The sequence below is a fragment of the Anabrus simplex genome, chromosome 6 (genome assembly GCF_040414725.1).
Source record: "Anabrus simplex isolate iqAnaSimp1 chromosome 6, ASM4041472v1, whole genome shotgun sequence".
Lineage (NCBI taxonomy): Eukaryota > Metazoa > Arthropoda > Insecta > Orthoptera > Tettigoniidae > Anabrus > Anabrus simplex.
In genome coordinates, this window is record NC_090270.1 from 136,842,778 (window position 1) to 136,856,662 (window position 13,885).

The 13,885-nt window shown below is 40.2% G+C and overlaps 1 protein-coding gene across 1 annotated transcript; it reads left to right on the top strand.

Moving 5' to 3' along the window:
* Positions 1–299: 299 nt before the first annotated feature.
* Positions 300–11,019, top strand: LOC136875556 (hemolymph lipopolysaccharide-binding protein). The gene is made up of 2 exons (XM_067149107.2): positions 300–461; positions 10,454–11,019. Exons 1-2 carry the CDS (start codon positions 315–317, stop codon positions 11,015–11,017), a joined length of 711 nt encoding a protein of 236 aa, XP_067005208.2. The 5' UTR covers positions 300–314; the 3' UTR covers positions 11,018–11,019.
* The last annotated feature ends 2,866 nt before the right edge of the window (positions 11,020–13,885 follow it).

The following is a 13,885-nucleotide window of genomic DNA, read 5'->3' on the forward strand; positions in this document are numbered from 1 at the left end:
ACTGATGCAAAACTCAGAGTTTTGATTGAACGCATCAAGCACAGAAATATTCCTTTGAATGCTTATGGCACAATTATTTATATATTAAACTATTTATTTACGGAAACACGAGACTGAGAGGAATAAATTTATTTTGAGCGAGGAAAACTACTTCGCAGCTGGTCACGATAACCTTGTGCGCTGTGGTAATCAGCTATTGTTGATAAGGCTCGCTAATACAGCAGAAGTCGCGGAATTAACATGCGGGGACTCCTCTATCCTAAGTGCTTACTGCATATTAGGGCAAAATATCGCTTCACAGACAAGAAGAAGCTATGAGATTCATAGAATATATACGCCTACTCCTGTTCGTGACGAACCTCCTTGGAGGTGAGGGTGCAGAACAATGTGATGAAACTGCTGGTGAAGTTCATTTCACTGTGAATAGTGTACGTAATGTGACGGGACATCGCACTGTAACGGTAAGAAACTTTCCATTTTGTAAAACATACATGCAGTAAACCTTTCCACCTATTGTTATTTCGTTTTGGATGCAGTCAGGACCATACACGCTGAGATATGTATCAAGAGACTATCCCATAAAACGCGAATCTGATACCAGTTCAATAGTCTTCTGTAGTTCCACAGTCACAACTGGTCTTACGTGGTATCATGACGAAAAGGAGCGGGTATTACGTTTCTCAGAGCCTCCGTGGCTCAGGCGGCACCGCGCCGGCCTTTCACCGCTGGCTTCCGTAGTTCAAATCCTGGTCACTCCATGTGAGATTTGTACTGGGCAAAGCGGAGGCGGAACAGGTTTTTCTCCGGGTACTCAAGTTTATCCTGTTATCTTTCATTCCAGCAACACTCTCCACTATATTTTAATTTCATCTGTCAGTCATTAATCATTGCCACAAGGGAGTGCGGCAGGCTTCATTCATTCCATTCTTGACCCGGTCGAATGACTGGAAACAGGCTGTAGATTTTCATTTTCATCGCGTCTCTCGCTCTGAACAAGAGACTTTGAGATCGATACAAACAACACAATACAAGTTCCAACCGATTTACACGTGTGATAGGGAGGTTTCGTGTGTATCACTGCTTTTACACAATTCTTTGAAAAGTGATCGTTAGCTGAGAAATGCCTGAGCGTGCATTATGAGAAGAATTTATAAATTCTTGGAATTTATAGATTCAAAAAATTACAGTTATAGTGACAATGTGCCAGAGACAATACGTACGAATGTTTGGTTACGTTTTGTCAGAAGCGTTTTAAAAAAGTTTTTCAGGCTGATAGAGAGCTTGGGGTGAAAAAAATTCACAATTTCCGATGTGCATTTCGGCGTGTACTGAATAAAATTCGCAAGTCCAAGAGAACGGGTACTACCTCAATGTTACCATTAGTCCTTCCATGACACTCACTGCTTACCTCGCAGTTGTATCTAGTTTTTTACTCTTAAAGCCTATCAATTCTAAAGTATAAAATATTTGAACATCCCTCCTCAAAAGAAATTAAAAAATTCTTCTGGGGCAGTATCCGCCAACTCCGTGAAAAGTGAAACATGAGAGTAATTTACTCTCTTTGTTAACCAATTTTAGACTAAATTCTTAGCTTTTCCTTCGATTTTTCATCAAACAGCAAGAACTATCCCTATTTCGTCTGCTAGAGGATCGGACGCCATGTTCTTTCCACCAAAACTAACAACAAATCTTGGCATGTATTGCGCCGCAGAGACGAGAAACTCCGCCTCATGACAGTCTCTTGATACAGATCACAGCGTTTATGGCCAGCATAAGAATAAAATGTAGCTTCCACCGAAGTCTCAGGCTCATGTGTAACAGTGCGTAATCTGCTGATTGTGAGATATGTGTGGTGCTCAATAATGGTATTCACCGAGCTCGATAGCTGCAGTCGCTTAAGTGCGGCCAGTATCCAGTATTCGTTAGATAGTAGGTTCGAACCCCACTGTCGGCAGCCCTGAAAATGGTTTTCCGTGGTTTCCCATGTTCACACCAGGCAAATGCTGGGGTTGTACCTTAATTTAGGCCACGGCTGCTTCCTTCCCACTCCTAGCCCTTTCCTGTCCCATCGTCGCCATAAGACCTATATGTGTCGGTGCGACGTAAAGAAACTAGCAATAATGGTATTCGGAGCACGAGACGAATGCGTCTGAATGTTATAAAAGCTGCTACTCTTAGGGAATCGTGCTTCAGTAGCAATTTCAGGCCCGGCGAGGAAGACAAAGACCTACTCGATGACTCCTCATCATGCTTTGTAGGCCTCGTCATAGAACCCTCTATAGACTTTTTCGGTTTCCCTATAACCGCATAACATTTGGTGGTGTTTTGTGAGGATTCAACCAGCGCCAAACCAGACTTAACAGACCGACACATAAACAGTAAACCAGCACACTAAAAGAAAAAGAAAAAATCTTGAAGTATTGATGCCGATTGAAGGGAAGATCCGTGGAAAGAAACCTCAGAGTGCTAAACGGCGCCCGTGTACAGTATCTTGATCATGGCTCGATCTGAACTTTCAGCCAACGATATACCAAGGTGATGGTGGTGATCATTATTGTTTTAAGAGAAAGTACAACTTGGCAATTGTTCTAATTAATAGCTGAAGAAGGTCAAATATACCGAAACATGTTCTAATATATGCATTTATATATTTTTAAATTTCGAATAGTGGAATATATATACTACAATATTCCACTTATAAAGGGAATAATTATTTTATCATGTTAAATTCTCACACAAAAGTTTATATTGTGCATACTGTACCAGGAAGGCCTAGGCCCTGGCACATATCAATTGAAAAAACTTTATTTCAGCATACAATTTCCGACCGACATGCGAACAGCTGAGCGAAGGAACATTCCAGTACGTACCAGACTCCACGAGCGACAAGGCGAGGTCAAGTGACGTCTACCTACCGCTTGAAACTTGCCTCCCCTAGAGATATTTCTCGAAATAATTTTTCTTTCGTGAACTTTTTAACGCCTCAACCAATTTGAACAGGACCAACGCTAAATTGTAGCAGATATCGTAAAAGTAAAATCCTGTAAATTTCAAAACAATCTGTCCAGTAGTTTTTGAGTTATAACAATATAAAGTTTAAGAAGATTGAGCACTCTCGGTCACATGATCCAGAACACCACCCTCCCGGCGCAGATATATAGGCCACTATGTCAAGGCTGACAAGCAGTGTGCAGTGCAGTGCAGAGCAGTGCAGTATGTGTGTGTGAGTGAGACAGAGGGGAGACTGACCATCGTACAGTCTGTCAGTGCAGTCTCGAAGATAGTATTTTTCGTCGCGTTTCGCGGAGACGAAATTATGGGATAATCAATCGCCGTCGCGCTTGTAAAAGACGTCGCACCGTACTTAGTTTATCGTGCCACGACTACGATATAATGCACAGACATTTCGAAATATAACACGTGTGAAATCATTGAAATACGAAGTCAAATATTTGATATTCACAGACTAGAACATGACGTGTGGACTTAGTTAATTTCACATAATATTGAACTACTACAATAAACAGAAACTGCCGTGTACAATAACTCTAACTATTCTAGGACTCATTTTTTCTAATACAGCACATCCTTGAACTGTGTCTCTTTATTTACGTAGCGTTCGTGCCATATTAGGACACGACTTAACCCAGTGATAAACTTGGTGAATATTAAGAACTTTTTCTAAGGTAATATAATACTATCACTACCAGAAAATCAGTGTTATCTGCTAGGGTAGTGATTCAAAGATTGTGATTAGAGACTGTGATGAGAATTATTACACGTTGCTTTTTCTAGTGTTTGAACTGTGTATTTATGGACGTTCTCAGTGACGACTTTAAATAGTGCATGGACTGTAGTTATTCATTTAACGTCATAAAATTAAAATACGAACTGAACTGTGTTTGACAGTGAATGATAGCATCTGTAATAACTACTCGCGCCAATTGAACTTTCCGTGTGCTAAAATCACCTCCACGAGCAGCGGAAATCTTGGTGAAATTCTACAAGATCCAGCTACTTCAAACATCATCTCATCTATGGTTCCCATCGAGGGACGTCAACGTGGTTTCTTCGTAGAACATCGAGTTCGAATCTTCATCCGCACTCCGGGGAATGTTCCAGACTCCCATTCCCCAAATCAACATTTGTAAGCTAAATTTTCTTTACTAAGTGAGTAGTCACAAACTGACTGACTTTTTCATATCAATCTTGAACAGTGATTTTTTTTCAGTGCTGCGTGTGAACGATATTTCGTAGTTTTTCATCATTTCTCAAAAGTTCATCTTTAATGAAAAATTTTTTTCAAAATCTAATATTCATTTTACATAGAAGAACTCTAGGGTTTTCAAGTGTTCTATATTTCAAGGCTAACAAACTAAGAAACTTTCAACAGAAATTTAAATTCTTATTTCAATTTTCAATTATAAATGTGTGTTCATTTCATGAATTAATACTTAGAAAGACTTTAGGTGAAGAACTGACACTTCGTGTTTTCACAAGTTAGAAAGACTATAGGATCAGTGATATTTATTTATTTTTCTCGAACTGAAAGATTTGCGTTAAACTTTTGATTTCAGTGAAAAATACGAGTCCTATATTGATATTGCAGGGTGATGAATCATTCAACATTATTAATAAATTATTTGGAAAAAGTATAACCATCTATTATTCGCCCTGCGATTCTATCCTGCTCTGTATCGGCTCCAAAATCAACTTCCACTACCTGAGATCCTTCTCATGCCCTAAACCCACGAACTTTTCTTGGTACAATACCTAATGATACCTTATTGTACAGAACACATCTACATAAATTAATTTTCTGTTATTTCATTCCTGTTCGTATTTCTTGATTATTTACATGTAGTTACAATATATGCTTAATAAAGACTTATCCTATATTTAAATTAATAATGAACTATCGTATATATTACTTAAATGTAGTTTCAGTTACCATATAATTAATTTGTTAAGAAGGAAGCCATACTTTCCAGTTTCAACTTAGTTAATGGAAAATAAAAGCCTTTCTGTCTGTCACACACATTAGTTCAAAACATAATATACAACACTATAACTAGGGATCGGGTGTTTAAGACCTAAAAATACCCCAAATATGTATGCAAAAATGACCTCAAAAGTGACGAAATATGACGTAAAAATTCTAAAATATGACCCAAAAATGATTAATCTAAATATGTCAATGTTAAAATAAGTTATAAATCGAAACGACAATTTATTTGATGCATATTTATTAACTAAATAATTTATTCTCACTTAAATATTGATTTTCTGAATATACATGATTGACAGTTATTCACAGTCTATTGTCCTTGATTCACTTATCAAACATTTCTGAATACATACCTATAAAGTACTAAGTTCGCGAAGATTATCATCAGATCACACAACATTCCAAAAGTTCATGTGACTGTTGTACTGACAATTCAACACTTCTCACAATTTCAATACCTGCGTGAATTTCTAAACTAGCAGCTTATAAACGAGTAATTGCACTCGATATAATTCCAAAGTTCAACTTAATATATGACAGACTTCTGACAAACTGTTGGAAAACAATCCCTGCGCAATGTTCATAGAAGAGGCAGAGTATTCCACTTGTATTAACTGCAGATGTAATACCGAGAAGCAGTTTTGTGAATACTAGTTAACATTCGATAAGTTGAAGATGATTTTGCACAGCTACACCAATATGCCATTTCTGCGAGAATAGCTCAAAATGACCTTATTCCAAAAAAAAGCCAAAATATGCATTTATATGACACATAAAAATCACTTAATTGTGACGATAATCACCTGATTTGCACCAAAATCCAATCAGGCAAGAAAATAGAGACAAAGAAAAACATGACTTTTCCTAAACATCCCAGCCCTAACATACCTGTAATAAAACCTGTAACCGTGTGAATATTTTACATATTATCCGCACACTTTATCTTGGTGCATTTGTGTACGGGGGTGAGGAGTCAGGAGGGAGCTGTCCCGGTATCGATAGTACTGCCTTGTGCTGCCAACTGAATGAAAATGAAATTGAATTGAATCGAGAATATGATCGATCGATATGAAATTTCTAAACCGTTATCATCTTAAGGCAACAACTATATCACATACTCATTATATAACGTTATAAAACATTTCTCGATGCGAATCTTGTTCCTAGCATGAATTCTATACTTTGGCTTTGTTGTTTAAACAACAACAGTACTAGTACGTAAAGTGTACGCCAGATGTCGCACAACGATGCTTAAGCGATTCATAGTTTGTGTCTCAAAGGTTGCCAGTACGAATCTCGAAGATCGCCGAGGTCGACCGATTCAGCACTAGGATGTAAATGCACCAAGATAAAGTGTGCGGATAATACATGTTACAGTGTTATACAGGGTGCTCGGAAACAACATGAGCCAGGTATATGAGCGTTAGGGGGTTGATCATGTTGATCAATCAATACTAATCTGCATTTAGGGCAGTAGCCCAGGTGGCAGATTCCCTGTCTGTTGTTTTCCTAGCCTTTTCTTAAATGATTTCAATGACTTTGGAAATTTATCGAACATCTCCCTTGGTAAGTTATTGCAATCCCTAACTCCCCTTCCTATAAATGAATATTTGCCCCAATTTGTCCTCTTGAATTCCCACGTTACCTTCACATTGTGATCTTTCCTACTTTTAAACACGCCACTCAAACTTATTCGTCTACTAATGTCATTCCACGCCATTTCCCCGCTGACAGCTCGGAACAATACCACTTAGTCGAGCAGCTCGTCTTCTTTCTCCCAGTTCTTCCCAGCCCCAAACTTTGCAACATTTTTGTATCGCTATTCTTATGTCGGAAATCACCCAGAACAAATCGAGCTGCTCTTATTTGGATTTTTTCCAGTTCTTGAATCAAGTAATCCTGGTGTGGGTCCCGTACACTGGAAGCGTACTCTAGTTGGGGTCTTACCAAAGACTTATATGCCCTCTCCTTTACATCCCTACAACCCCTAAACACCCTCGTAACCATGGGCAGAGATCTGTATCCTATATGTGCAATCCCATGTATGTGATTACCCCAATGAAGATCTTTCCTTATATTAACACCCAGATACTTACAATGATCCCCAAAAGGAACTTTCACCCCATCAGCACAGTAATTAAAACTGAGAGGACTTTTCCTATTTGTGAATCTCACAACCTGACTTTTAACCCCGTTTATCATCATACCATTGCCTACTGTCCATCTCACATTATCGAGGTCATTTTGCAGTTGGTCACAATCTTGTAACTTATTTATTACTCTATACAGAATAATAACTAATAAATAATAATAAATAATTTGAAAGTAATAATTCGATACCTCGCGCCGTCATTTTATCAGCTGCTGAAGTTAGCCAATCAGATGACTTCATATGGGCTTTGCATTGCTAAATCTGCACGTGCCTTAAGAATGGCTTGAGAACCATACCGAGAAATCGGAATCAGACACACCGTTGCTTTCAGCCAGTGCCACCGTAGCGCACTTGCTTTGGCACGATCATGTCAGCTCGGAGGTCTGTATTCAAACCTCATCCCTGGGGCGAAGTTTCATTCTTCGACTGGTGCTCTCATGTCGGTTTTAAGCCACGGACAGATTTAGCAACACAACCTCGTAAAGCCCACTTGTATTCGCCCGCGAAGTGATCGGATTGGCTAACTTCAGCAACTGATAAAATGACAACGGTGTGAGATATCGAATTATTTCTTTCAAATTATTTATCAGTATAACCAACCCTCTAATGCTCATATACCCGGTTCACGTTGTTTCCGACCACTCTGTATATTATGTCTGAACTTGTGTGTACAGTAGACTGAACAACTTTTAAGTTACATATACAGTACTTAATTAGGAAAGTTATTGTCAGATATTTGTAAATATAATCTTATAATATGAAGTCTAGGGGTGGCATGCCTACATCTTACCCGGAGGCCCTGGGTTCGATTGCCGGCCAGGTCAATGAAGTTTGTATGGATCTGATTGCTGGTTCCCCACTGTCGGCACCCCTGAAGATGGTTTTCCGTTGTTTCCCATTTTCACACCAGGCAAATGCTGAGGCTGTACCTTAATTACGGCCACGGCCGCTTTCTTCCAATTCCTAGGCCTTTCCTTTCCCATCGTTGCCATAAGACCTATCTGTGTCGGTGCGACGTAAAATAAATAGAAAAAGAAATAGATTGTTGGTTCGTGGACCAATCAGCCAACGTGATTACAATTGAGAAGCTCTCTAAAGGTGAGATGGCGGCCGCGGTATAGAAACCCAAGAATGAACACCGAGAGGATTCGTCGCGGTGACTCTGAGGTAGCACCTCATAACCTGCAGAATTTTTAGCTGAGTAGCGGTCTCTTGGTAGGCCAAGGTCCATCAGGGCCGTTATGCTATGGCAGGAGGAAGGGGGGTGTACATTAACACATTTAGCGCCACCATGAAAATCAAGGGTTACTGCTCTCTACAAACACCAAACGAAAATAAATTTCATCAATAGAGGGATTTGAACATGGAGCTTCGAACTGACAGGATCGCGCCATAGCAAGTACTCTTCGGTGACTCCGGGCTGAAACCCATGGTGTTTGTATTTAATGCAGATTTCTTTGCATACCTCTCAAGCCGGTCTTAGGTCACGTTCAAATTTAGCAATGCAAAGCCCATACGAAGCGATCTGATTGGCTAACTTCAGCAACTGATAAAATGACAACGGCGCGAGATATCGATTTTTTCTAATTATTTATCAGTATGTCCAGCCCTCAAATACTCATATACACGGTTCTCGTTGTTTCTCACCGTCCTATCTAATACAAAGCACAACAGTTCCATGACAGATACGAATACATGCATTCTATGCTAGAGAGGAGAGAAATGAGGACACCATATCTATTGAACCCGCAATTACGGGTTGCCACAATGGGCAAAGTAAAGTGTATCAAGATACAGAGTGTTTTATCATACAGAAATATAGCGGTAATGTGGATTTTTCAGTTCCTAATTTCAAGTTTTTAAGGAGTTAATTAGAAATAAACATAAATGTTTATACATTTCTAAATATTTTTGAGATAGTAGGTTCGAACCCCACTGTCGGCAGCCCTGAAAATACTTTTCCGTGGTTTCCCATTTTCACACCAGGCAAATACTGGGGCTGTGCCTTAATTATGGCCACGGACCCTTCCTTCTCACTCCTAGCCCTTTCCTGTCCCATCGTCGCCGTAAGACCTATCTGTGTCGGTGCGACGTAAAACAATTAGCAAAAAAAATTATATATATTTGAATGTGGTTTGATAGAATCTGATGATGTTCTTTCAAGAACGAAATATGCCATTCTATTTTAATGACGTTGTTTCTTAATAATAATGTGTACTTGTTTCACGTCTCATTAACTATTTTTACGGTTTTCGGAGACGCCAAGGTGCCGGAATTTAGTCCCGCAGGAGTTCTTTTAAGTGTCAGTAAATCTACCGACACTGACGTATTTGAACACCTTCAAATACCACTGGACTGAGCCGCGATCGAGCCTGCCAAGTTGCGGTCAGAAGGCCAGCGCGTCAACCGTCTGAGCCACTCAGCCCGGCAAGTTGTTTCTTTTTCAGGTAGTTTGTAGATGTTTTTATTCAAAATTAGTTTCGGCAGACTGAAGAACCTAACTATTTGAAACTGCAAAGAGATGGCTTCAGATATCACAAATGATATGTTTACTTCTTCTCCTTCTTCTTCTTCTTCTTCTTCTTCTTAATCTGTTTACCCTCTAGGGTCGGTTTTTCCCTCGGACTCAGCGAGGGATCCCACCTCTGCCGCCTCAAGAGCAGTGTCCTGGAGCTTCAGACTTTGGGTCGGGGGATACAACTGGGGAGAATGACCAGTAACTCGCCCAGGTGGCCTCATCTGCTATGCTGAACAGGGGCCTTGTGGAGGGATGGGAAGATTGGATGGGACAGGCAAGGCACGGAAAACCACTTCCAGGATGGCTGAGGTGAGAATCGAATCCACCTCTACTCAGTTGACCTCCCGAGTCTGAGTGGACCCCGTTCCAGCCCTTGTACCACTTTTCAAATTTCGTGGCAGAGCCGGGAATCGAACCCGGACCTCCGGGGGTGGCAGCTAGTCACGCTAACCACTACACCATTAAATGCTGCAATTTCTTGGGTGAATTCGTGTCCTCGTCCCGAGGTGGTGCAGCTCTTTTCAGGCACACCCCCATTGGTGGTGAGCTGCATGTACCATTCCAACCACATACCAGCCCTCCTGCCATTCTTAAATTTCTGGCAGTACCGGGAATCGAACCCAGGCCCCCGAGGACGGCAGCTAATAACACTAACCGTTACGCTACGCTACTGTTTTTAAACTCCCATGTTACTAAAAGGTAGTTAACCCATTTTACTTTCTGTAATATAAATACTGTGACCTGGGATAAATTGTTCTGTTCATATTTCTTCCAGGCAAATCTGCTCAGTCGCTACTCCAGAGGTCAGGGACAGAATGGTACTGGCTTGGATGTACACCACACTTGGGGACGGTGTGCAGATACCCAGTATGAACGCTTAGCAACGATCACGACGTCCACCTCATCAACCAGCACCAGTTTGTCAGCTCGCCCTTTTCCTGCAGGGTACGAGCATTTCCCAGGAGTAGGATACTACAAACTATATACTGCTCCCTTTAAGTCATGGGGCGACGCTCAACAATTCTGTCAGTCTGATGGAGGAAATCTCATGGTGGTCAACTCGGAGTTTGAAGCAGAAGTCATTAGGAAGTTCTACTCTCGTAAAATTCCCGCTCTAGAGTCAGCAGGATCTTGGATAGGATTCCACGACCAATTCAAGCCTGGATATTACGTTACAGTGTTCGGTGAAACTTTGTCGAAAGCTGGATATGATAAATGGGACAGCGGACAGCCAGATAATTCCAAGCACTGTGGATACAGTTACAGACAAGGACTTCTTCGTACATGGAAGTGTGAAGCCCATCTACCTTTTGTATGTGAATTTCTTACTGATAAATGAAAAATAAAATACTTTTGAATCGATTGATGATTTCATGAACCACAATAATAGACATAATATATCTCTTGGATTAATGCTAAGTAAAATAGGCGAATTGAACGGAAGCTTCGTGTTTCGCGAAGATCTCACTCAATTTCCTCAGATGTAAATCACGACCAACTACAATTGTTTTAATACTGGAATACAGAAAGGTTTGTTCAGTTGTTGAGTTCAGTCGATCATTGCTCTATTGATGAAACTGTCGCCTTGTTTGGCACCAGATGGCGATTATGCGCTATTATGTTTGAGAATGTACTTATAGTTCATGTATCCATATTGCACGAAAATATTATGTTCCTTCAGCACTGTGTAGTTAGGAAATAGAAATAGAAAATAATAAGGTCATCCGACTGACTTATCCGACTGACGGGGTACACTTTTGAGGAAGTGTAGAAATATATTTACAAGGCGCATAATTTCCCGGCATATATTATCTCCTCTTACACGGCGTAAACATGTCTATACATTAGACATTTATTTTTGTACCTGTAGGTTCAATAATCAAAACAGTACGGCGTATTGCAGTTATTGCGACAAATCCAATACACCAAAATGTAGTAATTACAGTATATATTCATCACTTCTAGACATAACTCCAGTCAGAGATTTCCCTACTTTAGGAATTTTCAATAACATTAAATTCCAAGATCTCTTCAACAAGTTTTGGACAGTATCAAGTGAATGGGCACTTGTGCACGTCGTAGCTGGAATAAACTCGGGAATTTTGGACACAACACAGTGTGTCCAGAGGACCATGACTCTTAAACACAATGGAGCAGAACGAGATTTGTCATCTCTTACCCAAAATACGCACACTATCACATCTTAACATAAGTGCCGTAATAAAATACAATTACCTTTCAAAGTCTGCAAGTCCTTTTTAATAACCCGAGTACCTTGAAAATACTCTATTCATAGCCACCACTGTGATGTCTTTTTCTATAGACGGTTTTCTTGATAACATTAACGGCCGAGCCCAATAGCCTTCTATCTACCTTTCCTTCCTGCAATTACCCGACGCACAGTGTGTCGAATCCCATATCTAGGTGGAAAAATTCACTGCTGCAAATCAAGCAAAAACTGGCTTATTCGATAGTGAACAAACCAGATAGTGACCTTCGATCTTCCTTTCCGCTTTCTGGTGCGTAGGATGGAGGGGACAGTTGCTGAAACGTCTTCCTGGCAATTATCAGCTCAGTTGATAAGAGGTGTCGGAGTGAACCGAACGTTGTGTTTCTAGGGAGTTCAACGAGGTGTTGTCTTCTGTGGCTCATGGAATAGTGAAAAGAGGTATGTTTTGTCACTTTTATGCGTAATACAAGCGTTCTGCATTAAATAAATTATTTACAGTGCGTTGTAAAAGGAAGCGGTTGTAGAAAATTAGATTGTTTTTAGAATTTGCTCGAAAAAAACTTTATGAGTGCCTCAGAGTGCCACTTTACTTTAAACGTTATTCGATGAGAAATCTAATGTAGATTCAGGATCTGTAGTGGTTTGGTTGCGCACAAATGTGCATGATGGTTTATTTTCTTATTTTCAGTGACTATGTGGACGTTACCGCGAGAAGAAATTTCAAAGCATGGCGGTCGTGTCGTAAACAGGGGCGTTCAGAAGTCATATTTCAATATGTTATGAACAAATTTGAGCCTACAACTCTTATTGACACTCAGGTTTAGGAGCTAAGTAACAACATTAAGTTGATATCCCATAATATCAAAAATGGGAGAGTGCAGGAAGAAGAGAACAACGATTCCGGGAAAAATTCGGTGATTGATTAAATGGGACGGATTCCATCGTGTTAAGTGAACAAGACATTGATCCAGCGTATGATCCGAAAACAAGTTGTGTCCCCAACAAAGCCGGCCGTCACCATAAGGAATTTAAGGACTGTTCCGTAAAGACGAAGAAGCAAAAAGTTTGTGATATTACCGAATCGCGTAGTTTGGAGGAAGTTGCGTTTGCTGCTGAAGATTCTTTTCGATCAAACGGGAAAAGAGATGCAGCAAATTTCGTGAAAAAGCTTTATTCCTCCTCAACAAGAGGCACAAAAATTCAGAAAGCTCTAATTGCTCATAAAAAGGAGCAGACAAGCGTCCATTTACACCGGAGGAAGGGTTAGCGCTATACGTTGACACCAAGTCTACCTCGTACTGTTATAAATTAATGTGGAAACGTGCCATGGATTTAGGGCATTTTATTTACCCCTCATATTACGCTTTAAAGAAAGCTAAAGCTGCGTGTTATCCTGCTGAGGAAGATATGACTATTAGCGATACCTCAGCTACTGTAAAGGTACAGGCAATATTAGATCTAACGCTTAGTTGATACCTTGCCTGTGCAAAGTACTGACTCCTCTGCCGCCCTTATCAGCAAATGGGGATGTGACGGAAGTTCAGGTCTCAATTTGTACAAACAAAGATTTAGGCCCTAAGGACCACAGTAACACAGATGAGTATTTGTTTGTAATCTGTTTCGTTCCTTTAAAAGTGCACCTGAATGACGCCAATAAAACTGTCATTTGGACAAATCCCAGGCCTTCATCAACGTGTTATTGCCGGCCAATAACATTTCGTTTTGAGAAGGAAACATCTGAAATCGTCAAACGTGAAGCTGAGTTAATTGAAAACCAAATAAAAGAGCAGACGCCATCTCTGGCTGGAAACTGGACTGTAGTTCACAGCTTTCTTTAAACCTTCGTAGATGTAACAAGAAAACTGGACTGAAATTTTCGTTGTTATTCATACTTTATCCAGTTTTATTTTTGCTAGTTGCTTTTCGTCGCACCGACACAAATAGATCTTATGGCGACGATGGGACAGGGAAGGGCTA